The 16,057-nt window shown below is 38.7% G+C and overlaps 1 protein-coding gene across 1 annotated transcript; it reads left to right on the forward strand.

The window, feature by feature from the left end:
- The first annotated feature begins 858 nt into the window (after window positions 1-858).
- Borcs7 (BLOC-1 related complex subunit 7) lies at window positions 859-16,005 on the forward strand. The gene is made up of 5 exons (XM_046450011.2): window positions 859-1,067; window positions 7,791-7,853; window positions 8,021-8,064; window positions 10,366-10,386; window positions 11,547-16,005. Exons 1-5 carry the CDS (start codon window positions 930-932, stop codon window positions 11,596-11,598), a joined length of 318 nt encoding a protein of 105 aa, XP_046305967.1. The 5' UTR covers window positions 859-929; the 3' UTR covers window positions 11,599-16,005.
- Window positions 16,006-16,057: the final 52 nt, after the last annotated feature.

Consider the following 16,057-nt stretch of genomic DNA (forward strand, 5'->3'; position numbering starts at 1 on the left):
CATTTGCCTAGCATATGGGAAGCCCTAAGTTTGATCCCTAGTACTGTGGGGGGGAAGTGTTCATAGCAGCACTATTTGTAATAATCCAAAACTAGAAAACAACCCTCATATTTATCAATTATAGAATGGATAAATTGTCAAAAACCATCTACAGCAGAATATATACAGTGATGAGAATGAATGAACTACAACTACTTGCACGAACATGGATGGATCTCACGAGCATAATACTGTATGAAGAAGCCACACAGGTAAGAATGTATACTGTATTGTTTTATTTATATAAAATTTTAAAACATAAACCAATTCATGGTTATATAAGTTAAGTGGCTAAAATGGGGGTGGTGGCACACACCTGTAATCCCAGAAACTGGGAAGTCTGAGGCAGGAGGACTGCAAATTCAAAGCCAGCCGGGGCAACTCAGTGAGACTCTGTTTCAAAATAAAAAGGGCGGGGGGATGTAGCTAAGTGGTAGAGTGGCCAAAGTTCAATCCCCAGTACCGAAAACAACAACAATAACAAAACAAATAAAAAGCTGAACTGAAAATGATCAATTCATTTTCATAATTCTTCGGAAACTTCAACGTTATTATTTCTGTTTTACAAAAGAAGAGTATAAGACGCAGCAGTTGAGCCATTTGCAACTGCTAAATGGTAGAACTGAGATTGTAATTCAGGCCTTCTGATTCTAAACCATCAATTTTACTAAAGTTATCCTCCATGTCCAAAAGAGATGTTTGCTTGGGCCTTGTTTTCCTTAGGCTGTCAATTTGAGTATTTTAAATGTGTTTAGTTAGTAACATCTGCTAGGCGCATGCGTCTCTTCCTTTTCCCGCAATAGGGTGGAGGGGAAACGCCTCCTCTTTCCCTTACGCTTGCCTGTTTTGGCCCCGGTGGCTCGCCATCATTGGCGAAGACATTCGCTAGGATGGCGACTGGAACCCCGGATTCGCAAGCACGATTTGGTCAGTCAGTGAAGGGGCTTCTCACTGAGAAAGTGAACACCTGTGGTACCGACGTGATCGCGCTCACCAAGCAAGTGCTCAAGGGGTCCCGCAGCTCCGAGGTGAGCTGGGAGTGGAAGCTGCCGGCCCACACTCCGGAACGGGCAGTCTTTCGTAGTTGGGTTCGGTCGACGCGTTGCATCCTGGGGCGTGTAGGCTGTGAACTGGTCTCCCGGGGTGGGGCTGGTCCTCGGAGGGCGCGTGTTGCATTCTGGGGTGTGTAGTCTCTGGGTAGGTCTAGCGGCTTAAAGCGAAGAAAGGTGTGATGAGAATCTGCGCTTTTAAAATAGTCCTTAATTGTACTTGGGGTTGTCTCTAGTGAAGATCGGGCCCATTCGGCCCCGGAATTTCTGTATCAGCATCCCAGATTTCTTCCACACTTTTGTGCATCGCCAAGGGATTTATTCCTTCCTGATTTGTCTCTTTGATCACATTCTTGGTTTTCTGGGTTTGGTTTGGTTTTAGAATAGCTTTCTCCTTTGCCTCGTTTTCTCTCTCCATCTTCTGGCTTATTGCATGAATGGAATTATTTGATGGCTTCTCTCACCAAAAAGCTTTATTTATATACACTGCCTCTCCTTCAAGCAGACCTATCTATTGAACTAGATATTCACCCAGGAGAAATGAAAATATATGTCCCCATGGACTGCTGAAAGGATGATGAAACGGGTCCAGTGACCCAGCCTCTCCACTCATAGGTATTTATTCAAGAGAAGTGAAAACATATGCCCATCATTTTGTTTTGTTTTCTTTTTTGTTCATATTTTGTTCATCATTTTATTGGATAAAACAATCACACATTTAATATAGCTAATATTTCCAGTTTTGCTTTTTTTTTTTTTAGAGAGAGAGTGAGAGAGAGAGAGAGAGAGAGAATTTTTTTTTAATATTTATTTTTTTTAGTTTTCAGCGGACGCAACATCTTTGTTTGTATGTGGTGCTGAGGATCAAACCCTGGCCTCACGCAAGCCAGGCGAGCGCGCTACAGCTTGAGCCACATCCCCAGCCCGCCTTCTTTAAAATGGTGTGTGTGTGTGTGTGTGTGTATGTGCGTGTGTGTGTGTGTGTGCGCGCGTGCGTGCTTGCCCGATGAACCCCAAGGCCTCAGGCATGCTAGGCAAGCACTCTACTACTGAGAGCCAAATCTCCAGTCCAAATGTTATGCCCTTAGCTTTACTGAGAATGGCTTCACACAACCAACCAATCAACAAAACAACTATATGAGAAGGTGCTTACATGTTTAATTCCTTCTGTTTTTCATGTCTTTTAGATTCCTTTTCTTTTTTAAAAAAGAAAATTGTGTGTGTGTGTATACATACAAATACATATAATTTGGTATAAATCGTCTAGAATTGTTTTTTGGGGAGAAACATGGTACAAATATGTATAGGACTAGGGATGTGGCTTAGTGGTAGAGTACTTGCCCAGCATATATGAGGCCCTGGGTTTGATCCCCAGCATGACAAAAATAAAAATATGTATAAAACTTAAAAATTGATAATGTTCATAGTTAACCACAGGTATTATTGAAAATCATAATAAACTTAACATTTATTGAGCATTTTCTGTATGCTGGACACTGCTATGTTTTATTTAACTTAAATCATTAAGATGTTATATTGATTGTAAAAATATAATTATTGAAAAAGAAGGTACTTTTCTTACATAGAAGATACAGAGAGTATTTTAAATTGTTTTGGGTCATACCAGCTAGGATTCAAACCTGGTCCTAGGCTCATAAATACTGCCTTTCATGTTATTAGCTCAATTAAGTGATCAAAAAGTTACTGTGCCATCATTGACTGCCCTCATCTTTGCATTCTTCCCCTTATGTATTTTTCACATGGGATTCTGCTGAGGGATATTTAGATTTGTGTTCATAAATTAAATGTGTGGATTGAGCTAAACTAAAATATAGCCGGCTTTCTGAGATAGGATTAATACATCATCTCTCAATTCTCTGAACTTTGTACTGAATCTGTCTCTCTCTCTTTTTTTAAAAAAAATATTTTTAGTTGTAGATGGACACAATACCTTTATTTTCTTTATTTATTTTTATCTGGTGCTGAGGATCTAACTTAATGCCTCCTACTGAGCTACAGCCTCAGCCTGTACTGAATCTCTTACATGACACTTATACCATGTTGCCTTTTCTGTACTTTTACCATTTCCTTTATTAGCCTATGAGGTTATTGGAGTGTCTTTCTGATTTTCAGTCCCTTCTAATCCATAGAGATTGCTTCAGCAGTCTCCACATAGCTATTTGTTTAATTGACAATTTGCACTTGTAAAACACTCATTCCACAGCATTCATTTAACAAATATTTATTAACAAAGAGTTCCTGCTATATGCCAGGAGCTGTTCTAGGTGCAAGGGATAAACAAAACGAAATTCCTATACTTAGAAGAGACAGACAATAAATGAAACACACAAAAAATCAAGAGGTGGTAGATGCTATGAATAAGACTAAATCTGAGAATAGAGAATGATGAAAGGGTTTACCTTCAGCAGGGTGGTCAGGAAAGGGCCTCTGGGGAGGTGACATTTGAGCAGACAATGGAATGAAGTGTGGGAGCAAGCCATGTGGATATCTGGAGCAAAATGTCAAATGCAGAGGCCTTGAGGTGAGGGTGAGTATAAGGAATGTAGGGAGTCCAGTGTGCCAGGAGCAGGAAGTGAGGAGACAGGTGCCCACTTAGGCCTACAGCACAGGAGTGCTTGTCACTAATATGCTATTCTCACACACCTGTCCTATCCAGCTGAGTCATATGCTTAGTGAGGATCCATTGTGTTTTTCCTGAACTGTGTGTGTCCCTTATACTTGTTATTGCAGCTACATAATTGAATGTAATCATATGAAAAAAATAGAGCTGCTATTGCTATGAAAACTAAGATGAAGATGGGGTTGGGGATATGGCTCAAGTAGTAGATCGCTCACCTGGCATGCATAAGGCACTGGGTTCGATCCTCAGCACCATATAAAAATAAAAAATAAAGATATTATGTCCACCTAAAGCTAAAAAAATAATTATTAAAAAAACTAAGATGAAGAATCAGAAATACTTGTTGCAGATGAGTAGCTAAAACAAACTTATTGAGTTTCCGTGCTCAGATTGTTTTTTTTTCAGGTATATTCAAGATGTTCCATTTTAAAGAAGGCAAAGCTGGAAGTCTTAGATGATAGATGTGTTGTTGGTTTATGTAAGAAAATGATGCAGAGTGCTAGTAAGTACATCTGGTCATCAAGGATAAGGCCTTGGCCCTGCATTGCGACAGCCCCTGCATTCCAGGCAGTTGCACGTTCCATCACATCTATCTTCTAAATGTTTCTCAAATCCCCCTTTTTCACATTCTGTGTTTATTGCTTGTCTGAAGTCCTGTCATGTCCTCTTAACCATTCTGTCTGTCTATATCTTCCTGCCTCCAGTCCATTCTGCTTACCACACTTCTAAAATAGTAAATCTAATAATTCTATTTTTCTGAAAAATTACATGTAAAATGAGTCTAAATCCTAACCTTTACATCTCAGCTTAGAAATTGCTTCTTTAGGAAGCCCTCCCTGAATAGCTACCCTCCTAATAAGCTGGACATCCCTGCTCCCACATGCTCCTTAAGTACCCACTGCTTAAGTACCCCTGTCAATACTTCCCTCAAGATATTTTAGTGCCTATGACTCTGTTGCCCCTCCAAAATTGTGAGCCCCCTTATTACTCTTATTCAGAGAACTGATATATTCTAAGTACTCAAAAAATATTTGTTGAATGAATAACATTTTATTAATATCCTTTCTTTATGCAATTAGTTTGTCACTCACTATCCCCCATCTATAGGAGTCTGAATTGTGTTACTTTAAAGTGGCTGTAGAGGGGTTGGGGATATAGCTCAGTTGGTACAGTGCTTGCCTCGCATGCATAAGGTCCTGGGTTCAATCCCCCAACCCCCAAGAAAAGGTGACTGTAGGGATATGGCAGCATCACTCAATGGTATAGTACATGCCTAGCTCGGGCAAGATCCTGGGTTCAATCCATAGCATTGAAAAAAAATAGAAAATAGTGGCCATAGGAGTGGAACACACACTTTCATACATTATTGGTGGGAATGCAAAGTGGCACAACCCTGGTGGAGGGGATTTGGTAATATTGTAGCAAAACTACATATAATAATCATGATTCTATGAGTCTGTCCCAAAGGTAAGCTAGCAAAAATGCAGATATACATAAGAGTTCCTTGTAACACTTCTTTCAATAGCAAAAGACTGGAAACAGCTGGGTGTAGGAGGCGTGACTTCAAAGCCAGCCTCAGCAATGGCAAGGTGTTAAGCAACTCAGTGAAACTCTGTCTCTAAATAAAGTACAAAATAGGGCTGGGGATGTGGCTCAGTGGTCAAGTACCTCTGAGTTCAATTCCCGATACCAAAAAAAAAAAAAAAAAAAAGACTAGAAACAACCCCAAAGACTGATAGTGTGGTACTTGTAGTTGTAAAAGAATGAAGGACATTCAATATATGTTGCTGCAGATCAATGTGAGGGTTGTATTATGACATGAAAACAGCAGGGTGTGGAAGAATACATATAGTACGTTACATTTTAAGTAAAAACTGGGAGGGAGTAAATACATATTGTTGGCTCTCTATATCTACAGGTTCTATATCCACAGATTCAATCAACTGCAGATTGAAAATGTAGTTACGTCTGTGATGTTTGTGCCTGTACTGAACATGTGCAGATTTTTTCCCCTTGTCATGATTCCCTAAACAATACAGTGTAACTGATTGCATAGCATTTATATTGTATTGTATATTATAAGTAAGTTGGAGATGATTTAAAGGGTACAGGAAAATGAGTATAGATTATAAGCAAATATTGTGGCTTTTTTTTTTTTTTTTTTTTGACATGTAATGCATCTGTTTCTTATCTGGACCCAGAAGTATTTCCAACTGTCAGGGAACAGAGTGGAAAGCGCATATCTGCCTGTGATGAAGTGGCTCAGGCCCACGTATACCTAAAGTTTTTTTTTTGTTGTTGTTGTTGTTGTTGTTGTTTTGTTTTGGTAGCAACACTTTAAAAAAATTTTGTTCTAATTAGCTATACATAACAGTAGAATGCATTTTGATACACTGTACACAAATGGAGCATAACTTCTTATTCCTCTGGCTGTACATGGTATTGAGTCACACCAGTAGTGTAATCATACACGTATATAGAGTAATAATGTCTGTCTCATTCTGCCACCCTTCCCATCCCCGCAGCGCCACCCCTCCCCTCACTCCCCCCCCAATCCAAAGTTCCTTCATTCTTCACTGCCCACCCACCCCGGTGGCATTTTAAATAATGGACTTGAGCTCTACAGAGTTTGGTATCCACTGGGGCCGGGAAACAATCATCTGCAGATACCAAGGGACAATTATACAACTGTCCTTGTTTTAAAATGGAACAATGGAAAGTTAAACGAAAAACTAATAAAAATAGCCATGCATGGAGGGTGGGGGAGGGACAGAGATGGAAGGTTTTTATTTTATTGTTCAGACTTCAGAAGTACATAAAGATTTACTAATTTTAAAACTTAAACTGAAAAGAAAAATAAATAAAAGTTTTCCTGGGAGAAGGAATCTGGGAACTACAGCAATACTAATGTTCCTGGTTAATTTGAAATCAGCTCCATTTTCACCAGACTGTCTGCCCTAGGGGAGCAGGGAGGGCTGATAGGATGCACATTACACCTTTACGGGACCGGACTTAGGATGCTGGGAGCAGGGTACACCATGAGGCCAGAAATCTTAGTTGATCTCTGCTTGCCTCTCAGTGTCAATTCAGTCAGCTTTGCTGTGACCTCAGGCCATCCAGCTGAGGCCAAGCTCAGCTTTTCTCTCTTGGTCCCAGGGCCCAGCTATCCGTGAACTCATTAAAATCTGCCTCCACATTTCTCCTTGCTTTTCTTCTCCAACCCCATCTGGCATCTTCCATGTAGTGGTTCCCACTCTAAGCTTGGAGCTTCTTTTCAGGACCCCCTCCCCATCCTTTTTATTGTCTTCCTTTTTTCTTTTTGGTGGTGCTAGGCTTGTACGCTAGGTAAGAGTTCCAGCACTGAGTTGCATTTCTAGACAGATCCATTCCCCCTGTCTTTTCCAGCCTAGCCTCAACTCCTGCTACCTCACTACTCTCAAACTACCACAGATTCCAAATTTGCTTTTAAAGAATCAAGTCAGAGCCATGCGCAGTGGCACACACCTGTAATCCCAGTGGCTAGGGAGGTGGAGGCAGGAGGATAGTGAGGTTCAAAGCCAGCCTCAGCAAAAGTGAGGTGCTAAGCAACTTTGTGAGACACTGTCTCCAAATAAAATACAAAATAGGGTTGGGGATGTGGCTCAGTGGTTGAGTGCCCCGAGTTCAATTCCCAGTTCCATAAAAAAAAAAAGAAAGAAAGAAAGAAAGAATCAGAAGTCAAGTTCTGTCACTGGACTTACGGAGACAAAGGTTTCGTGCTGATTTCTCTTGACACTTGATGAATAAGCTATGCAGAATGCCCTGTGGTCTTGGAGCATTCAGATTCTCAGGAGGTGGCTTTTGGACAGATGTCAAGCCCATGCCAGAACTGCCACAGTGCCAATGAAATGAATTTGCAATACGAACAAATGGAAAGTTCTTCTCCATTATATTATGAACATTTGTGGTTGTGTTCGATGGAGGAGGGCAGGAGGGAGAGGATGGTGGTGAAACAGCTGCACAGAGAAAATTGCAGGAAGTTTGGAACTTTTGATCATTACCATTTTATTCTTGTCTTCCAGCTGCTGGGTCAGGCAGCTCGAAACATGGTACTACAGGAAGATGCCATCTTGCACTCCGAAGACGTAAGAAATAATTTCTTGTATGATTTGGGTTTAGATACATAGTTTGTGTGGCTACCAGGAAGTGGAATATTCTGCTTCTTTCTCTTTTTATATGGATTGGGTTTAGATACATAGTTTGTGTGGCTACCAGGAAGTGGAATATTCTGCTTCTTTCTCTTTTTATGCAGAGCTTAAGGAAAATGGCAATAATAACAACACATCTTCAGTATCAGTGAGTATTCCCTTTCTAGCAACTGCTTGCGGCAAAATTGTCTATAGCCTGCTTTCATTTCTTCTGTGCTTCAGCACATTTTCCCCATGGAGGCAGGGTTGGGAGTGAAGGTGAGGTTGGTCAAGGATGAAATTCCTCTGTGGAGAGAGGCCTGACATTTTAGAAGCTGAGTTAGAGGGTGAGATCAGGAGCATGGGCCGCCTTTTGTGAACCTCCCTCTGTTAATATGAGGACTCCTCAGAGGGATATCCTATAATGTCAGAGCCCATACCAGGACTATGCTGGCACTGTGCTTAGCACCTGGTATTTGTCAACTGTGCCCAGTGTCTCCCCTGTGGTAACTGCTCCTTTACCAGGGAATCAAGTGTAATGGGAATCTTGTCCTACAATCCACATGTTACATGGAACCAGCTGCTGAATTTGAGCCATTCTTCTGGTTTGTTGGACCACTCCCTCATTCTGGAGAGTACTGTTACCTCTTTAGTTTAGAATCCACCTTTTTTTTTTTTTAATAGTTGTAGATAGACAGCATGTCTTTATTTGTTTAGTTCTTTTTTTTTTATGAAGTACTGAGAATCAAACCCAGTGCCTCACACATGCTAGGCAAGCTCTCTGCCACTGAGCTACAGTCCCAGCCCTAGAATCCATCTTTTTTTTTTTTTTTAATGTACATAACTTGACTTTTAATAAAAACCTTTCCCCTTATGAAAACATAATTTTTGCATTATAGATAAATAAGAAATTACAGAAAAGCATGAAAAAGAACATAAAAAATCATTTTTAGAAATATCAAAATTACTTTTGATATTTCTGAGCATTTCTTTTGAAATCATTTTATGAAATGTTAGGGTGATGTGGAAGTTTGAGTGAGCTGCTCAATTTAGCAGCTGTTTATGAATTCCTCAGTAGTATGAAGGGAGTTTTGCTGTGGGAGAAGAGATGTCCAGATCCCCCTCCCCATCACCCCCACAAAGACACTAAAATGCAGCTTCATTGGTAGAATAGGAAAAGGGCATTAATGTTCTTAGGAAATTATCATCTGCAAGGACCTAAAGTTTATTCAACAACTGCCCTTTACTTACTATAGTAACACTGATTGATGGTAATTATTATTATAAACAGTATTATTATTTTATAGGAAGGGACATAGATCCATGGAAGAACTTTGTGGCAACTGCTTCAAGAGTCCTGTGAAAGGAATTCTTCTCTTTTTCTATTGATCATTTCTGACCTCCTCTGTGGTTATATTAATCTGTATGATATGTTTATATATTTCTCATTTTTATAATGCATTGTAAAAGATTTGGTGGCATAATCAGGGTTTCAGAGGTTAGGTTTTCTAAAGTCAGACAGTTTAAAGGAGATGGGGTAAGATGTGGTGTCTTTGTTTAGACTGCTGTGGTAGAATACCATAGTCTGGTGGTTTAAACAAATGTTTAGTTTGCACAGTTCTGGAGTCTGGGAGTCTGAGATCAAGGTTTCCGTGTGGTTGGGTTCTTGATGAAGGCCTTCCTCTTATTTCACAGATGATCATCTTCTCATTGTATCCTCATGTGGCAGGAAGAAAAATCATGTCTCTTTTCCAATGGGAACTACTCCCATGCATGAGAGATTACACGACACCTTCATGTCCTAAATACCTCCCAAAGCCCTCACCCCTAATGTCATCACAGGGGAGATGAGGATTTCTTTCTTTTTTAATTTTTTACATACATGTCAATAGTGGAATGTATTACACTCATTATTACCCATTACAGCACAAGTTTTCGTAACTCTGAATATAAATTATGTTCACGCCAAATTATGCCATTGTACATGTACTCTTTTTTTTTGCATTACAATTCTTAATATACATATATACCACAATTTTTCATATCTCTGTATATAAGGTATACTGACACTGATTTCAAATCTTCTTACATATATTTTGTATAATGATGACCATCATCTTCCCCCATCCTTGCTATTCCCCTTCCCCCTCCCTTTCCCTCCCACCCTTCTTCCCTACCTAGAAATAATCATCCTCCCATGCTCTCCCTTCCTATTCCACTTTGAGTCTCCCACCTTATATCAGAGAAAACATTTGGCATTTGTTTTTTAGAATCCATTTTTTTTAGCAGCTCTGCACTCAGATAAGAATCCCTTATAATAATCTTTGGAGAGGATGGACAGAAATATAGAGTGTGAAATATAGAGCTGGAAATTTGTTCTGCCTGTATATATCTGTATATATCATAAATAACTTCTACTAATTCACCAGGTTTTCTTATGTTTATTTTCCTCTTTCATTTTCTATTTTAGGCAAGAAGCTATTCAGAAGAAGTAAGTAATTCCAAAAGCGGGGAGTGGGGGACCAATTAAAGCAGGCTGGAGAATTGTACTGCTTTACCCAGGATCAGTGTAAAATTCTGGTTGACATATGCCCTTAAATTGGCATGCTCTGAGATAGCTCATTTAGGACTTAAAGATCACAGTATATCTGTGGTGTGGCAGCACATGCCTTTGGCCAGGCTTAGCAGTTGAGTAAGACCCTAAGCAATTTAGCAAGATCCTGTCTCAAAATAAAAAATGAAAAATGGCTAGGAATATAGCTCAGTGGGAAAGTGCCCCTGGGCTTAATCCCCATTACCAAAAAATAAAAACAAAAACAAAACCAGTGTATTTCAGGTCTGGGGATCTAGCTCAGTGGTAGAACACTTGCCTAGCATGTGTGAGATCCTGCATTTAATCCCCTGTACTACAAACAACAACGGAAATTTTCAAAGGCATATAGTAACTCAATTCACTGCTAGTAAGGGCATTCTAAAAATTACAGGGTATAGACCCAACTTTAAGGAATTAAAAAAAAACAAACCCTTTTACATTGGTATTCATTAAGTAGAGTAAAAGTGCTAAAGTCATTAAATAGATTGGCTTTTTTTGTTTGTTTGTGTGATATTGGAGATTGAAACCAAGGCCTCCTGTGTGCTAGGTGAGTGCTGTACTACCAAACTACATCCCCGGTCCTTTTTATTTTATTTTGAGACAAATCTTCCTAAGTTACCTGGTCTCACCTTGAACTTGTGATCTTCCTGTCTTAGCCTCCTGAGTAGCTGGGATTATAGTTGTGTGACCAGCACTAGATGGTTTTGCAAACCTTTCTTAAAAGCTTCAACATTTTTTTCCCCTTGAGATGGGTTCTCACTATGTTGCCCAGGCTGGCCTCAAATTCCTGGGCTCAAGTGATCCTCCTGCCTCAGCCTTCTAAGAAGCTGGGACTACAGGTACATGTCACTACATCTAGTTATTAAAGGAAACACTTCTAGGTATCTGTGGTATGGCAGCACATACACCTAGAAGTATTGGTATTGGTCCCACAAGGGGACCAATATGAATTTTGATTTATCTGTAACAATATTTATTCATTAAAGAATAAAAAGATTATACAAAGAAAATCTTTATTGCCCATCTCAGATAAACCCTTTCTCTATTCTAATTTCTAGTGTTGAACAGTCATCAGATCTACAGGACCAGTTGAATCACCTGTTAAAATAGAATGGTATATAAGAGGGGAACAGCACTTCTTTGCCTGATGCTAAGGAGGATTGTCTTATACAACTTTTGGGCTGTGGGTTTGATTTTCCATTTCATCTCAACATTGCATTTGAAAAAAATTTGTTGATGTATGGTTTCTCCTGAAAAGAAGTTGACAGCATAAAACTTCTACTGTGAACCTTGAAAATAATTAATATTTTTTTCTTTTAGATCATTCAGGACACATTTTTATTTCATGAATATTAATAGGTAATGAATAATGATAGGTAATACCTGTTGACTTGTTCTTTTCTTTTCTATTAACTCAGAGAAGATACTTATCTTATTTGTTGTAGCAAATTCCTAAATGAAAATTAGGTAAATGGTAATCATATCTGGCCAGCTGTAGCCTCTTGCCTTGACCTGCATTCCGTGGGTTCCTTTGTTGTTGTGATTCTTGATTAAATGACCTTGGTTCATTTTGTAATTTTGCTAATTATCAGCAAGTTCACTTGTAGGACGTCATTGCCAAATGTGAAGGGAGATGAATTACTATGAATGATTGTGGCACAGGATTGTATCATGATGAAAACCTTAATATTTGTAGGTATTTACCTATGTTCATTAGATTCTTCTTGTTAATTGACATTCCCATTATCTATAGGAATACTTTGTTTGAAGTTAATTTGGGACTATCCTATTCTAAGGAATTGAGAGAAAGCTGACATGAGAAAGTGTCTTCCCTGATAGAAAAAAAAAAGCAAAATCAATCCAATTTAATTCATATTGTATAATACCAAGTTTACAGATCAAATTACATATGTCTCTCTTTATACACATATGTATGTATACACTTAACTTGTGAAGAATCTGAAAAGTCAATTAAGCATTAATTTTATAAACTTTTACTAACAATTATTTTTAAATGTAAACAGGCTCTACTTACCTTTAAAAAAGAAAAAAAAAAAAAACTAAGTCCAACTATTACAAGAAGTGGTAAAATACTTAAGACAAAAAAAACATTAAAATGGAGGTGTGATCTATGTTTGCTTTGTGTTAGAACAAATGTTAAAGAAGCAGTGATTAGCTGGACATGGTGATACATGCCTGTAATTCCAGCGATTCAGGAGTCTAAGGCAGAAGGATTGCAAGTTTGAGGCAACTCAGCAATTCAGTGAAGCCCTAAGTGATTTAGTGAGACCCTGTCTCAAAATAAAAAATAAAAAGATAATAAAATACTAAAAAAAAAAAAGCTGGGGATGTGGCTCAAGCGGTAACGTGCTCGCCTGGCATGCGCGGGGCACTGGGTTCGATCCTCAGCACCACATAAAAGTAAAGATGTTGTGTCCACCAAAAACTGAAAAATAAAATACTAAAAAATAAAATAAAATAAAATAAAAAAATAAAAAGAGCTGGGAATGTGGCTCAGTGGTAAAGCATCCCTGGGTTCAATTCCCAGTAAGGAAAAGAAAAGAAACAGTGATTGCTTATATTGTATCCAATAAGATAAATTTCATAGTAAATATTGTAATAGTAAAGGTATTTGGGCTGGGATTGTAGCTCAGAGGTAGAGCACTGGCCTACCATGTGTGAGGCACTGGGTTCGATCCTCAGCACCACATAAAAATAACTAAATAAATACATGTCCACCTATAACTAAAAAATAAAATATTAAAAAAATAGTAAAGGTATATAATGAAAATCTAGTAGTAGTGAAATCAGTCACTTTAAAAAACGTAAGGCCAAAATATATGAAAGAAAATAAACAAATAACCAGAAATGTGAGAGCAATAGAAAATGTTACATAATTTTTTAATAGAAATAAATAACATAGATAGAATTCACTAGTGATCAAAAACATGGATACAAAAAATACTTCATTGGTAACATAAGTCATAGTCTGGTGGTTTAAACAAATGTTTAGTTTGCACAGTTCTGGAGTTTGGGAGTCTGAGATCAAGGTTTCCGTGTGGTTGGGTTCTTGATGAAGGCCTTCCTCTTATTTCACAGATGATCATCTTCTCATTGTATCCTCATGTGGCAGGAAGAAAAATCATGTCTCTTTTCCAATGGGAACTACTCCCATGCATGAGAGATTACACGACACCTTCATGTCCTAAATACCTCCCAAAGCCCTCACCCCTAATGTCATCACAGGGGAGATACATATATACCACTCGCACTTCTCCTACCTTAGCCTCCCTAGCCTCTGGGATTACAGGCATGTACCACCTCACCTGGCAATTATCGTTTTTTAAATTAGTTTTTGTGCCAGGTGTGGCAGCACAGAGCTATAATTCCAGGGACTCAGGAGGCTGAAGCAGGAGGATTCCAAGTTCAAGGCCAGCCTCAACAATTTAGTGACTCTGTTGTCAATTGACCTTTATTTTGCTTATTTATATGCGGGGCTGAGAATCAAACCCAATGCCTCACATATGCTAAGTAAGTGCTCTACCACTGAGCTACAAACCCAGCCCAAAGATAGATAGAGAGTACCAAAAATAAAGGATAAAAAATTAGTTTTTGGGGCTAGGGCTGTGGCTCATCGGCAGAACGCCTGCCTCACACATAGGAGGCACTGGGTTCGATCCTCAGCACCACATAAAAATAAATAAACAAAATAAAGATATTGTGTCCATCTATAACTAAAAAATATTTTTAAAAAATTAACTGTGGTAATATTTACATAGGGCTTAATATGAGATTTAGTTTATGTAGTATACAAATAATTTAGTTTAGGTACTATACAGATAATTAGCATATCTGCCATTTATTAGGGGTATTAAAAAAAATAAAGAATGTGGCTTGGGAGGCTGAGACAGGAGGATCACAGGTTCAAAACTAGCCTCAGCAACAGGGAGGCACTAAGCAACTCAGTGAGACCCTGTCTCTAAATAAAATACAAAAATAGGGCTGGGGATGTGGCTCAGTGGTTGAGTGTCCCTGAGTTCAATCCTCAGTACCCACTCCCCAAAATAAATAAATAAAGAAAGAAAGAATGAAACAAGGGTTGTGGGATGTAACTCAGTGGTAGAGCACTTGCCTAGTATGTGCATGACCCTGAATTTGATCTCCAGCATTACAAAAAATAGAAGAAAAACAAAAACAAACCTGTTGATGAGGTACTGACCAATCAGAATGGCTGACAGTCTCAATCTGGTCCAAAATCAGCTCAACACACCAGATACCCTGAGGGAAAAGTGGGAATAACTCATTTTAAGTTTGTGGTAGTTTGCTTAACTGCATTATCTGTGTGTGGTTAAATATTATCAAATGGTTCTTATAAAATGAAGAAAGACTAAACCACAGACTGAAGATAATATAATAAAGCAAGCCCAACTGAAAATGATAGAGCCCTCTCTTTAACCTCCTTCCTGTTAATTAATCTTTTCCTATAAGAAAAAGCTGCTTCTTCTTCTTTTTTTTTTTTGTAACAGGGATTGAACCCAGGGCACTTAACCACTGAACAACATCCCCAGTCGTTTTTAAACATATTTTATTTTGAGATAAGATCTCCCTAAATTGCTTAGGGCCTCACTGGTTGCTAAGGCTGGCTTTGAACTTGCAATTCTCCCGCCTCAGCCTCCCCAGCTGCTGGGATTATAGGTGTGTGCCACCACAGCCCACTAAAAGCTTCTATTTTTAACAAGGAGTGAGAAAGTAACTGCTTTTCTAAAGGAACTCATTCTATGGAGAGAATATTTTGAAAACTAATTATTGAGGACTGTTTCCACCATTACATAATTTCTAGAAAGTGATACCTATATAGATGTTCCTTTTATGAATTTAGTAGTTGTAAAGGGCTGGAGGTGTAGCATTTGCCTAGCTTGTGCAAGGTCCTGAGTTCAATCCCCAGCTCCAGCAAAAATGAAAATTTACTAGCTGAATTTTAACAAACCTTTTATGTACTGGCAAATGAGACTAAAAAGTGAATGTAATTTAGCAAGAGTCTACTTTTTTACAAAGGTACCCTTTCACTTGGACCTCCCTGCCTCCATACCGTCCTGATGATGGAAATGCTTGTTGCAACCACAAAAGGAAATGAGATATATAAATATAATGGTCGGCAATACCCGGAAAACACATGTGAACCGACCAAAAATTACTATAGGTGAAAATGAACTTAACCAAAATTGCTTTCCTAAATACAGCTCAGAATAAATTAAGAATGGCTACATACTGTGTGATTCCATCTACAGGACATCTGGAAAATGTCCTATAGGGAGGGGAACAGATCTGTGGTGGCTTAGGAGCTGAGGGTGAGAGGAGGGAATTTACTACAAAGGGGCACAGAGAAACTGGTATGAGAACTTTTAACCTTGGTGACAGTGATGTACAGGTTTGTCAAAATTCATAGAACTGTACGCTGAAGAAAGGTGAATTTGGTTGAGTGTAAATTTTATCTCAATAAACCTGACTTAAAAAACGGATTGTGGAAAGGCCATTTCATTCCCAAAGGAGATGGAATCGTTCTCTGTCT

This window comes from Marmota monax, unplaced genomic scaffold (genome assembly GCF_021218885.2).
Source record: "Marmota monax isolate L192 unplaced genomic scaffold, Marmota_monax_Labrador192_F-V1.1 WCK01_AAM20220418_F8-fsc00004, whole genome shotgun sequence".
Lineage (NCBI taxonomy): Eukaryota > Metazoa > Chordata > Mammalia > Rodentia > Sciuridae > Marmota > Marmota monax.

Bases quoted from the DNA above. Each gene is read 5' to 3' on its own strand.
- Borcs7 (XM_046450011.2), top strand. From the start codon at position 930: ATGGCGACTGGAACCCCGGATTCGCAAGCACGATTTGGTCAGTCAGTG. The intron at 8,065-10,365 runs GTGAGTATTCCC...TTTCTATTTTAG, and splicing joins ACAACACATCTTCAGTATCA to GCAAGAAGCTATTCAGAAGA. The intron at 10,387-11,546 runs GTAAGTAATTCC...TCTAATTTCTAG, and splicing joins CAAGAAGCTATTCAGAAGAA to TGTTGAACAGTCATCAGATC.